This window comes from Ahaetulla prasina, chromosome 6 (assembly GCF_028640845.1).
Source record: "Ahaetulla prasina isolate Xishuangbanna chromosome 6, ASM2864084v1, whole genome shotgun sequence".
NCBI classification, from domain to species: domain Eukaryota; kingdom Metazoa; phylum Chordata; class Lepidosauria; order Squamata; family Colubridae; genus Ahaetulla; species Ahaetulla prasina.
In genome coordinates this window covers 42,714,553-42,728,377 of record NC_080544.1, presented here as the reverse complement: position 1 = coordinate 42,728,377, position 13,825 = coordinate 42,714,553, and the positions used below count along the sequence as shown (strand labels likewise).

The 13,825-nt window shown below is 39.3% G+C and overlaps 1 protein-coding gene across 6 annotated transcripts in view; it reads left to right on the top strand.

The window, feature by feature from the left end:
• DOCK1 (dedicator of cytokinesis 1) overlaps positions 1-13,825 on the top strand; it is a 513,270-nt gene that overhangs the window by 119,347 nt on the left and 380,098 nt on the right. For all 6 annotated transcript variants that reach the window (XM_058189019.1, XM_058189020.1, XM_058189022.1 and 3 more), the window contains 5 exons: positions 8,060-8,163; positions 8,695-8,878; positions 10,261-10,358; positions 12,335-12,424; positions 13,603-13,703. In XM_058189019.1, the coding sequence (XP_058045002.1) occupies positions 8,060-8,163; positions 8,695-8,878; positions 10,261-10,358; positions 12,335-12,424; positions 13,603-13,703 (577 nt within the window). The remainder of the gene's footprint in view (positions 1-8,059; positions 8,164-8,694; positions 8,879-10,260; positions 10,359-12,334; positions 12,425-13,602; positions 13,704-13,825) is intronic.

Below are 13,825 nucleotides of genomic sequence, written 5' to 3'. Positions count from 1 at the left end.
TTTTCTTTCCACACATGGCACATTAGAAATTAGAGGGAACATTGCAATCAGAACCCCCTCCTCAAAGGCTCTACAATTTGAATAATTTAAGTTGAACAAATAGTTTGCAGATCTAAAAAAATTCCAGAAAGGAACCCACTCTTGCTAATTGCTAAACAGGTCTAGTCTGTCTGACATCTAATATGGAAGTTTTTTTGACAAATTTCCACTTTTCATTTTTCTGTAGGCCTAGAGGTCTCAAAGAGTGGATAGAAAGGCTGCAATAACACAAATCAGCTACGATTTTTACTTTTCATCCTGAAGAAAATAGAAAATAGAATGAGAGAGTAGGCAAACATGGAATCTTATTTCCAGTGGGATTATTTTGTTTCCATATGAATTATAACATTTGGCAGATAACATGGAATCTAGAAAAGTGCTTGCAAAAGATGGATCGATCCAAGGGCTTGGTCCGAAGGCTTCAGATAATTGTAGGTGCATCTCTATCAGCCAGACAGCATACGGGATGTAGATTTTGTTTTAATCCAGTTAATGGCAGCAGGTATGCCTCGACCTCCCTTAGAGTGAAAAAAGACCAAGATTATCTTGGCACCATTATTGGCTTTGGCAAAGAGGATTCTAGTTTGTTCCTGCCAAATTCCAGAGGCTTGAAAAATTACTCCCAAGATATTTAAAAGTAGAAATTGTTCTATTTTATGAGCTTCTATTTGTCATAGAATTTATGGTAGCTAGGTCTTCCCATAATTTTAATTTGGAGTAATTAATACTAAGATCTTCCTTCTCGCAGAATTCTGCTACTGCCTGCAAACTTTTCCAACCTGTGTGAGAGGATTGCTGCATTGTTGGCATACAAAGCATTGTCAAGTGTCTGTTCCTGTTCCATTTCATTAAGTGGCACAGACCTTAAATTCTTTTTTTTGTAAAAGCCATAAATGAATCTATATAAATATTAAACTGTAGATGAGCTAAATTGCATCCCTGTTTCACGCCACAGCAGATTGGAATGTCTGTGGTAAAATAGCCAGCTTTGTTATACCTAACTCGTGCTATATTTCATCATATAGGTTGAGTAAGTAAGGCGATAGAGCTTTGTCTTGTTCCTTTGCCGAGACAGTCTCTCCCTCCCTCATCCCCTCTCTTTTTTGTGCCATATTGTATCCATACGGGTTTCATGACCTGAATAAAGATTTTGCATGAGGACAAGAGTTTCTGAGATTCTCATTTTCTAAGCACATTCCACAGCTTGACATGATCAGTATGATAATGGCCTTTTTGCATCTATGAAGCACATTCTGATTTCTTTTTGGTATTCTTTTGCTTTCTCAATTACCCAGCATGCATATGAAATAATATCTTGTTTTCCTCGGCTTTTTCTAAAGCCTGTTTGAATATCTGGCATCTTTTTTCCCAGGTATTTATTTATTATTTATTTATTATTATTTATTTAGATTTTTATACCACCCTTCTCCTGAAGGACTCAGGGCGGTGTACAGCCAAATTATAAAACAATACAATATACAATTAAAACAAAGACTTAAAACAAGCATATTCCATAAATGGCCGAAATTTAAAACAATCAAATTTAAAACCCTTAAAATTCATAAATAGTAGCCCCAATTAAAATTATTTAAGATTAAAAATTTAGGCCAGTCCTGCTTGAATAAATAAATGCATTTTCAGCTCACGACGAAAGGTCCGAAGGTCAGGTAATTGGCGCAAACCGGGGGAAGTTCGTTCCAAAGGGTAGGAGCTCTGACAGAGAAGGCCCTTCCCCTGGGGGCCGCCAGCTGACATTGCTTGGCGGACAGCACCCTGAGAAGACCCTCTCTGTGTGAGCGTACGGGTCGGTGGGAGGCGTAAGGTAACAGCAGGCGGTCCCGTAAGTACCCGGGCCCTAAGCCATGGAGCGCTTTAAAGGTGGTAACCAAAACCTTAAAGCGCACCCGAAAGACCACAGGGAGCCAGTGCAGACTGCGCAGGAGCGGTGTTACGTGGGAGCAACGTGTGGCTCAATCACCCGCGCAGCTGCATTCTGAACTAGCTGAAGCCTCCGGGTGCACTTCAAGGGGAGCCCCATGTAGAGAGCATTGCAATAATCCAAACGAGAGGTGACAAGAGCGTGAGTGACCGTGCATAAGGCATCCCGGTCAAGGAAGGGGCGCAACTGGCAGACCAAGCGCACCTGGTAAAAAACTCTCCTGGAGACGGCCGCCAGATGATCTTCAAATGACAGCCGTCCATCCAGGAGAACACCCAAGTTACGCACCCTTTCCATTGGGGCCAATGACTCTCCCCCAACAGTCAGCTGTGGTTGCAGCTGACTGTACCGGAGTGCCGGCATCCACAGCCACTCCGTCTTGGAGGGATTGAGCTTGAGCCTGTTTCTCCCCATCCAGACCGTACGGCTTCCAGGCACCCGGACAGCACTTCGACAACTTCGTTGGGGTGGCCTGGGGTGGAAAAGTACAGCTGGGTGTCATCAGCGTACAGATGGTAACTCACCCCAAAGCCACTGATGACCTCGCCCAGCGGCTTCATATAGATGTTGAACAGGAGAGGTGAGAGAATCAACCCCTGAGGCACCCCACAAGTAAGGCACTTCGTGGTCGATCTCTGCCCCCCTGTCAACACCGTCTGCGACCGGTCAGAGAGATAGGAGGAGAACCATCGATAAACGGTGCCTCCCACTCCCAAACTCTCCAACTGGTGCAGCAAGATACCATGGTCGATGGTATCAAAAGCCGCTGAGGGATCTAATAGGACCAGGGCAGAGGAACAACCCATATCCATGGCCCTCCAGAGGTCATCCACCAACGCGACCAAAGCTGTCTCCGTACTATGTCCGGAACGGAAGCCGGACTGGAACGGGTTTAGATAGACAGCTTCATCCAGGTACCGGGGAAGCTGCCATGCCACCACACTCTCTACAACCTTCGCCACAAAGCGAAGGTTGGAGACTGGACGATAATTTCCTAAAATAGCTGGGTCCAGGGAAGGCTTCTTGAGGAGGGGTCTCACCACCGCCTCTTTCAAGGCGGCGGGGAAAACCCCTTCCAACAATGAAGCATTTATAATTCCCTGGAGCCAGCCTCGTGTCTGTCGTGTCCCATTCCTCCGCTGACAGCCGGGTCAGGGAAATCCGAATCAGGTGTGCCTCTGCAGCTCTGCCAAAGTCCTAGCAAAGTCCTCAGGGCAGGCAGGAGACCAGAAAGTGACTTCAGCAAGATATGTTTAGACTTTGCCTGACTCAGAGAATGCCAGAAAGCAGATCCTTTATATAGGCCATGGGGTGTGGCTCCATGACTCAGCACTTCTCCAGGCCTGCCCCTCCCTTCCTTCTGTTGCCTCCGCCTATCAAGTCTTCTGACGCGAGGGTCACTCCAATCGGCAGCTGTTGGTAATTGACCTTCCTCAGGCTCACATGCTGTGGAGGAGGGGGAGGGGTCTAGTTGCTCTGTTTGCCTGGGCATGGAGCCAGAGCTGGGGGCTGGAGGTACTTCTTCCTCCTCAGCCTGTCTGGGCATGCCAGGGCTGGGGCCGGGAGATGCCCCCTCCTCAGCCTGTCTGGGCATGGAGCCAGGGCTGGGGCCGGGAGGCATGCTAGGACATTCTTCAGCGTTCGGAAGCAGATAAGCAGACCCCGGCTGTGGTGGTGAGATCGGACGAGACACAACACTGTCACCTCCTGTGTGGCCAGCACCAGCCAGGAGGGACATGGGTCCTGTAAACATGTAGTTGCATGTAATCTCCCCAGTAACCTGTCCACGTCCTCGAGAGCCACAGAATCAAACTCATCCCAAACAACCTCAACAAGACGCGTCTCCGTCATCTCACTTGGATCATCACAATTTTGGTCTAAACTATCCCGAAGCTGACCAATTTTATCGTATAGATAACTGTTAAACTCCTCAGCACGTCCCTGCAAGGGGTCATCCCGCCTCTCCTGATGGAGAGAGCAGGTCACCCGAAACAGGGCGGCCAGGCAGTTATCTGCCGACGCAATGAGGGTGGAAACGTAAAAACGTTTCGCCTCCCTCAGTGCCACTAGCTAGGTCTTAGAAAAAGACCTAACTAGTGTCCAATCAGCCTCAGAACGGCTAGACCTCCAGGTACTCTCTAGGCGTCTTCTCCGGCGTTTCATCTCTCTCAGCTCCTCAGAAAACCAAGGAGCCAATTGAGATCTACGCCGGGTCAGAGGCCGCAAAGGCACGACACGGTCCAAAGCCCCAGCCGCGGCCTGTTCCCAGGCTGCAACTAGTTCTTCAGCCGTGTCGTGGGCAAGATCCTCAGGGAATGGCCCTAGCTCCGTCAGGAACCTCTCAGGGTCCATCAGGCGCCTGGGATGGAACCAACGCATTGATTCCGTCTCCCTGCGGTGGTGAGCGGCAGTCCGAAAGTCCAGGCGAAGGAGAAAATGATCTGACCATGACACAGGTTCCGTCACTAAATCTCCTAATTCCAGATCATTAAATCACTGTCCAGAGATATAAATCAAGTCCAGTGTGCCTCCCCCAATGTGTGTAGGGCCATCAGTTACTTGAATCAGGTCCAAGGCCGTCATGGAAGCCTGGAACTCCTGGACCGCCGTTGATGACAAGCCGGCCGATGGCAAGTTGAAATCCCCCATGACCAAAAGTCTGGGAATCTCAACCGCCACTCCGGCAAGCACCTCCAGCAGCTAAGGTAGGGCTGTAGTCACGCAGCAAGGAGCCAGGTACGTGATCAACAAACCCATCTGATTCCTATGGCCCCACTTCACAAGGAGGGATTCACAACCGGCTATCTGAGGCACAGTGGACTCCCTCGGCTCTAATCTGCATTGGATTAAGAATATTATATGATAATTTGTTCTCTATATTCTTTTTTTAGATATTATTTTCCACTGTGTCATTCTCCAGTTTTGTCGGTGTAGCTTGGCTAGAACATTTACTGATTCTTTGTTGGATGTTAACATCTTTGCTATACAGAAATTCAGTATATTCTTTCCATCTTTGATCTTTGAATTAGTTACTGTCTTTATATATTATATATATAGTTGTAATACTGTTTTTTATTTTTTCTAAGAAGCTCTTTGAAATTTTTTGTTAAGTTCCTTCTTGAGATATTTATCTTTTTTGTCTCTGGCTTCTCTTGGCAATGTTCACAATTTGTTTTGACATCTAGTTTGATTTCTGCTTTTTAAAACCTTTTTTAAAAGAAATAATAAAAGTTAATATAAACATAAGTTAATAAAAGAAAAAGAAAGAATAAAAAGTACAAGAAAAGAAAAAAAGATAAAAATAAGAAAAAATGAAAAGGAATAAAGAAGTGACTTCTGATCGTCACCACAAATACAAATATGATTCTTCACCTCTATAAGATTACATGAAAATATCTCTTCTTTTTATAACCCTTCCTTATCCATACACAAACCCTTAAATCAGGGGTGTCCAAACTTGGTCCCTTTAAGACTTTTGGACTTCAACTCCCAGAGTTCCTCAGCCAGCTTTGCTGGCTGAGGGACTCTGGGAGTTGAAGTCCAAAAGTCTTAAAGGGACCAAGTTTGGACACCCCTGCCTTAAATCATAATATTTAGTCCTGATCTCAGCAAAAATTTAATAAAAAGTAACCAAAAGTTTATAGAAACATGTTTTATGTTAACCATAGTCATACAAGCCAACTTGGGGTTTTTTTTGTTTCTAATAATCTTGATCTTTAATTCATTCGATTGTTGTTATAGGACTTGTTTTCTCCTCAGTTTTTTTCCCCCATCTCAAAAGCAACATCAATGCTTTAGTAAACCATTTTTATAAATGCAGTAAGGAGTCATGATCCAGGTCATTCTATTGGCTTATCACTAAAAGTGAATTTATGCTTTAGATGTCATCTCTTAAAAACTACAATTTTTTAAAAAAATTCAATATTTCAATTTATTTTCTAATATTTTTGTATCTCATGAATATCAGGCTTTTTTCAACTTTTAATCCTGTAGATCTGCCAGGCTATTTTTTCCTCATCTGTCATTTCCTCTTTGACATCTTTTGGAAATAGTCTATCCATACAAACAGAGCTCATTGCTGACTTGATAACTGCTGATTTCTGTCCCCATTCTTCAAATATCTCCTGGATTATTTAAAATGTCGTATCATTTTGTGTCATGTTGTGCCAATGCTGACAAAGGCAAGCCTTCCCCCACCTCTTCATTCCCCAATACTTTTCATTTGGCTCAATTGGCTCATTTGGGGACTTGCTAGCTCACCATTTTTCACCTGGAAGTTTCCAATGAGCTTTGTTTCTTCATCTTTGGCAGTCCTTTGTCATAATCATCCTTAACAAATTATTTACTTTGTACAGTTCCTCTGGTTCTGGTTCTCAATGAGGTTCCAGACGTTTAAGCAATTTTTATATTCTCTTTGGAAAAAAGTAAATATATGCTTGAGTATCCATATTGTAGACTTTGGTTGGCTTTCATCTTGTTCTTTAGTTTAATATGAAATTTGCGATTGAAGAGTCTGTAATCTTTTCCTTAGCCCCTCTTGGCCATGCCTTTGATGTTATAACTGAGCTCCTTCACCTCTTTTTAGCAATAAGGAAGTCAATTTGATTTCTATGTATTCCATCCAATGATGTCCATGTATGTAGTCACCATTTTAGATGTTTGAATAAAGTGTTAGCTTTGAAGAAATAACTGAATTTTCAGAATTTGATAAGCTTGCCTTCTTCATTTCAATTCCGAAATCATCTAATCCGAAAACATTTTCTCCTTTACATTTCCAATGTTGGCATTCCAGTCTTTGACAACACTTCATGCATATTGTATCAATTTCAAATTGGATTATCAAATCCATCAGGTTGTTTTTTTTCCTGGATCAATGTTTCATCTTAGATCATTGTTACATTGAAGAGTTGTCTACAAAGTCTATTTGATATTATTCAATCATTGATTATACTGTATTCAAGTATTGCTCTTGCTACATAACTATAAAAGCAATCCTTTTCTTTTCTATTCACGTCCTGAATAGTAAGCAGTATATCACCTTCTGACCAAAAGGATCTAATTCTAGTCCAACAAATTTGCTGATACTGAATATATCAATGTATAGTTGATTCCTTCATCTTTCACAGTACTGAGCTTTTCGGTGCTCATGTTTCTTACATTCCAGCTTTCGACTGTAGTTCTATCTGCAGGTTTGGACTTTCCCAAAGGCTTCAGTCAAGCTATCTCATAAATGTCATTAGCATTCTAAAAGACCTTAGTTCTTCTTCAGTAGCAAGCTGACTGCAATTCAATCCGAGAGGCCCATCATCCAGCACTATATCTTCAATCATTTTATATTTTCTATAGTTTTGTTGGTAAAAATACAGAAATGGTTTACTATTGCCTTTTCTTGCTCAGTAGAAACTGATGCTTTGCTCTTTTCCCTAAACTAGTAATCCACTTCTAGTATCTTGCCATATTGCTGCTGTCCAATATAAGTGCCTGTGTACTTCACTAGGCAGATGGGATAACTTGGGTGACCCAGATGGGAATAAATACTCCTGGAATCCCTGTGCCATGTTCTTTGTTTTTTCCCCCTGGGAATACCTCCTTGTACAGCAGGATCTGAACATTGTTGTTAGCTTGTTGGGATATTTTCCTCAATAAATAAATAAATAATATTTTGACTCATTTGCTTAAATGGGTTCTCTTTTTCTAGTTTTATGATTTGTGTGGAGAACAGATAACATTTTACATCATTATATGCAGAAAGATTGAATATTCAAAAAAGTTCTCAAAGTTTTACATACCAATCTCTCTCTGTCTCTTTCTGTATGTGTGTTTGTATGCATACACAAACACACAAAATAGAGAGTGTTTGATGTATCTTTATGATTGATTTGCACTATAAACTGAATTTCACAATCTTTTTCATTTTCTCTCTTTCTTTCATTTTAGCCTATATTTCAAAAGTCTTTTTTTGATACACAGCACCTAATAATTTCTAAAACTTCATTAACATATACATCTTGTATTTTACCATTGCTATATTCGTCTTTATCAGTTGTTTTACAGTATAGTCATTTGTTTTCTTTTGAACAGCCAAAGATAAATCTGAGAAAATATTTGCTCTGGCATTTGTTAAATTAATGCGATATGATGGAACAACTCTACGAGATGGAGAACATGATCTTATAGTATACAAGGTATTATCTTAAATATATGCTATAACACTTTGAGGAGCCAACAATTCAAGAATTTTTTTTGTTCAAAGTAATATAAAAGAATAATTTTGCATAATGTGATCAGATTTTGTTACCTCATCAGATCCAGGCACAAGACTATGTATTAAAAGAAATAGCAAAAGTTGTTTTTCATATAGGTATTTCAGTAAAAATCAGACATCTCATTAAATAATTCAAGTTTTTATGATTTAAAGTTTTTGGAATGTTTAAACTACATACTGTTCAGTAAGTGAAGTATTTCTTTTCCTTGTTCCCTCCAGACTTAGTATGTTATAATGTTGGTGATTTGCCACTGGAGTTGAAACAGTGTTAGTATTGCTCTGTGACATTTTAATCTACTTTTCAAGGTGGTGAAAGCAGTGAAGGAGACGTGCAACCAACTATGACACTATTAAAAATGAAATAAACAGTTAAAGATGTCAGTGTTTAAGTATAGTGAGATGTGAATACCGTAAAAATTAATACATATTTTGTTCTGGAATAATGTTGCAGGCAGAAGCAAAGAAGCTGGAAGATTTTTCAACATATTTAAGTTTGCCCTCTACTAAACTGGAATTGGAAGAAAAAGGTCACTCCATGGCTGGCAAGGGCCTGCAAAATCTTGGAAGCTGTACTATCAGTAAAGATTCATTCCAGATCTCTACTCTTGTCTGCTCAACGAAACTAACTCAAAATGGTAGGGATGATAATACAATTCTAGGAAAAAAAGTCATTTAGTTTGTGTGTTGTAAGGATTAATGCTGACAATTTCAGTTCTAAGTCACCCTTTTATTTTTGACATGGAAGGCATTCAGAAATAAAATACAAAGTGTTGTGTATTTTATGCGACCCAGTCTTGGGCCGGAATAGCTCAGGCTGTTAGAGCCTGTTATTAGAACACAGTAGCCTGCAATTACTGCAGGTTCAAGCCCGGCCCAAGGTTGACTCAGCCTTCCATCCTTTATAAGGTAGGTAAAATGAGGACCCAGATTGTTGGGGGGGCAATAAGTTGACTTTGTAAAAATATACAAATAGAATGAGACTATTGCCTTATACACTGTAAGCCGCCCTGAGTCTTCGGAGAAGGGCGGGATATAAATGTAAACAAACAAACAAACAAAAAAACCTTTGGAATTCTTTTTGACAGAACCTTATTTGAAGCATCCCCCCACCCCAAACTAGAGAATGTATGACCCTTCTAATAATTTTGGACTTGCATCATACCTGACCTTTGGTCATGCTGATACGATTGATGATTTAATTAACAAATTAACAATTAACACAAATACCAATGAACAGAAGGAGAAAATGATGGAGATTAGATGCTATCTATGGCTTCACAAATAAAACAAATATGAATATGTCGTGTTAGAGATGCCAGAGTTTAGGTATCTCCACAGCTATAAGAAAAATAGATTCATATTTTGCTCTATAAAACGCAACCGGGTTTTCTTGTTTTAAACCATTTATCAGTAATTTCCCATAAAATTACGAAGCCATTAATCATAAAAAATAATATCTTAGAAATTCTGAGTTCTCTTACTTTTATATAGCTTTAGAAAACTTATATTATTTCTGTGGCTAAATCTTTCCCCCCCCAGATTTTAGGTTAAATTGACTGGAAGTATGGTTTATAAACTGCGTTTATTTAAAAATGTATCTCATTTATCTATTTGATTAGTATGACATTGGATTGCAGGAATTCAGAATCAACATGTGAAATAGCCTGCTTGCATGTTTTCTTCTGTTCCAAAAGAGATGGGTGATATAGAGGATTTCTGAATTCATATATGTCTAAAATCTGGACTTATTAATTCTTGGGCTACATCTGGTACTTTACAAGAGATCTTTTGGGCCAAAAGTACTTATCCTTCCCAATGATAACATGCTGAAAATGTATTTTGGAGATTTTCCTTAACATTCTGCAGTGGATTTGTGGGATGGCATGGGAAAAGATTGTATCCCTTTCTGTCAGTTGATAAACATTATTAGATTCAGATTAACATATGTAAGATTGCAGCTGGTAGGAGTTGTTTCAGTCTTTTTCTGCTGTCTCCAACTTTTCTCCCTCCTTTTTAGTGGACTTACTGGGGCTTTTGAAATGGCGATCCAACACAAATATACTGCAACAGAATTTAAGACAACTGATGAAAGTTGATGGAGGTGAAGTTGTTAAAGTAAGAAATCTTTTTGCTTGGTGGGGGCGATCAGCAAGGATTATTGATATGGAAGGAGCAGCATTTTTTATTTTTATAGTATGAAAATATCCTGCTTCTTGTTGCTAGTAAAATGAAATATCCTACAGGTGGTCTTGAAGTTTATGATGGATTTTCCCAAAAGTAATTATGACCCGGTTCCGAAGTTCTGATGGATGCTCCCCCACCTCATGGTTGCATTTTGGGCATTTGGCAACTAGTCCACTTTTACTGAATGAAATGAAAGCATCTTATTTTGCATAGATTTGTTTTCTTTTATCCCACAATTTTAAGACATGGAATCATGGATTTAAGTTACAGCAAGTTGCCAGGTTAAGAACAACTTCCATTCCTAAGTCTGTCCTTAAACCAAATTTATATCCAAAGCAATACAGATTATTTAATCAGTTTGGCTTACTATGAACTGCTGAAAACAGCAGACTTACTATGAACTGCTGAAGAGTGTGCAGACTCTGGATGAGGGTAGGGATTGTGCATGGATATGCATGCAGGGAGCCATGCAAGTGTGAACTGAAAAGGTGGGCTTTTGGGAATGCTGTAATGGATGTTGCTGTGCTGCTCAGCCATTGCTTCCGCCAGTGACGGAGCTCTCCTTGCCCGCTCTGTGTGTGTGTGTGTGTGTGTGTGTGTGTGTGTATAAAGGAAGCCAGATTACAACTGAATGTTAATCAATTGCCTAATCATAAAAGCAGTTTTACAGTGAAAATAATTGCACAGAAAAATGGTGAAATCCCCTTCAGCAGAAGCCATAAACTATCTATGTGAATTTGAATTCCTGCACTGAGCATGGGGCTAGATTCACCAGTCTCAGAGGCTCCTTTGAACTTTACAATTCTATAAGTATGTATATTCAGTCATACAGGCAACTTTACAATCTATCACCATTCATTCAGCAACCTTGTTAAAATATGATGGTGCTGAATAAATAGTGGCTATGACTGGTCCTCAGAATTTTAGCAACCCAATGATCACATGAACCCAATGATCACATAATTGCAATCTGGATCCTTGGCAACTGTTTCACACTTACAACTGATTGTAGCACTCCACGGTCACCTTATCATCATTTGCAACCTTCTCTGCCTGCTTCTTCAGTTGGGAAGCTGACAGGGAAGGTTGGAAGTCTCCCCCACTTGTCCATTCTTTTGCAGTCCACTATGTTCAGGTCAGTCCCTCATACACATCCTCCCTGACCTGTGCCACACCTCTTGTGCTCTCCCTCATACCTTCCCTGAACTGTGCCACATTCTCACACCTTGCAAACCCTGCTGTTGAGATCTAAATTATTGAATCCTTGGTGGAATGTTGCCAATACCTCATTTGATATGATAAAAATACCTCAAGTAAAGAAGATACTATTAAGAACAGAATGTAAGAAATCGTACATATTAGATATTAATGCCCTTCTCTGTGTCATTGATCCAGAATACTTTTTCTCTTTAAAAATGAAGTCTGAACATATATCAAGTGTGCAGAATGTGGTAGTTACGTATGCTGATTTGCAGCAGATATGGTCTATATTCCATCCTTGTGATAGACATTGCTATAAAAAATTTCAAAATCTATGCGGTCAGGACTGGGTTTCCTCAAAAACAGTCAAAGACAGAGCCATTATTCAAGAAAACTACAATGTCCTTGAAACACCTTGGAGGCTGATGGTATATGGTCCGAGTTCATCACTTTCAGTGTACCTCCTTAATTTCATTTTCCTTTGGCTATGATTTTTATAGTTACATTTCTCTATGTATGAACATAAAATGTATCCATATACATACTTTTCTTCGGACAATGTGAATAAAGCATTTTTTGTTTTATTTTCCGTTGTAAAAAATCAATATAACCATCACTGTTGAACCAGTAGGTATTTAATTACTTTTTAGATAAAGTTTAGTTTTTGAATATCTGTTATAATATTGACCATAATATTTTTTTTCCAGTTCCTTCAAGATACACTGGATGCATTATTTAACATTATGATGGAGAATTCAGAAAGTGAAACATTTGACACATTGGTGTTTGATGCTTTGGTAATATATATGTATATTATGTATTATATACGTATACACAAACATACAGAGACATATATTGCTTTGTAGTGATTTATTTCATTTCATATTTGTCGTCTGTAAGCAGTGAAACTTCTATGAATCTCAAGTCTTCTGCGCCAATGCAATCATACTACTTTCCAAGGACTTATGGTATTATTGACAACATGAAATACTGTTTTGGACTTTATACCATAGAAGTAATCTTAAACACACAAGTTTTGTGAAAACTTTCACCTAAATAAAATAAATAGTAGCAGGCTGAGAAACCCATAAAGACTGAATCTTCAGTGTATGCTACTTCTTAGGATCCCTGACACACTGCCTTTGGGCACTTACATGAATCCAGGCATATTTCTTAGTACCCATTAGCATCATTTGGGGACAGAACAGCAAGATTCAGCAAGGCTGAAAAGCTTCTGGTATATTTACAGCTATATTAAAAATACAGATTTTTAATCACAACTTTTGCTGTGATTATTTCATTTAGATTCCTTGATGGAAGGATTGATAACAACATGGCAAGCCATCATATGTCTGGTTTGGGTTTAGATGGTATGCAAAACCAACTACTTTGAATGTTAAATTGTGGATTATGGTGTAGTTTTATGGCACAAGGATTTACTCAACAAACCATGAATTAGCAAGAACTATGAACCCAACCAGTATTGCCTGCAGAGAAAAGGCCTGTTATGGCTTCCAAAACAGCAGATCGTTACCCAAATTATCAGTGTATAAATTTGTCAAGTTTTTCCTGTACATAATTCCATTCCAGGTCCTAAAACAAAAGCAAGCTTAGTGAGAAAAAAAAGTGTCCAAAGGGATAAATTTCCTTAGATATCAAGAGACACACTAAAGTAAAATGCCATGGATTTTCAGATAGCAAGAATTCTGTTGTGCTGGCGACCTTCATAGGTCAATGTTTCAGCAACCTATTTTGTATTTGAAGACAATTGTTAAAGCCTCATTGTTACTCTCAGTTTAGGTCTATTCAAAATTGTACTTTAATCTCTTCCCCTTAAATTTAATATATGGAAGTGAAATCCTATCAGCGAATTATGTTTTACATATGGAGCTCTCTTCTAATTTTTTTCACTAAAAATGTAAATATTTGAAACATTGTACTTTCAAGATAATGAATACCTTTTCCCATTGAACAGGTTTTTATCATTGGACTAATTGCTGACCGGAAGTTCCAGCATTTCAATCCTGTTTTAGAAACGTACATTAAGAAACATTTCAGTGCTACTTTGGCTTATACGTAAGTGGTTAAATAACTATGTCATGGCTCAAAATTAGTTATTTAAATAGGAGGTAGAAAAAGTCATTATCGTACATGCTTACATTGTTTTGTAGGTTGACTAGGCCAGTTTGTTGTCGAAC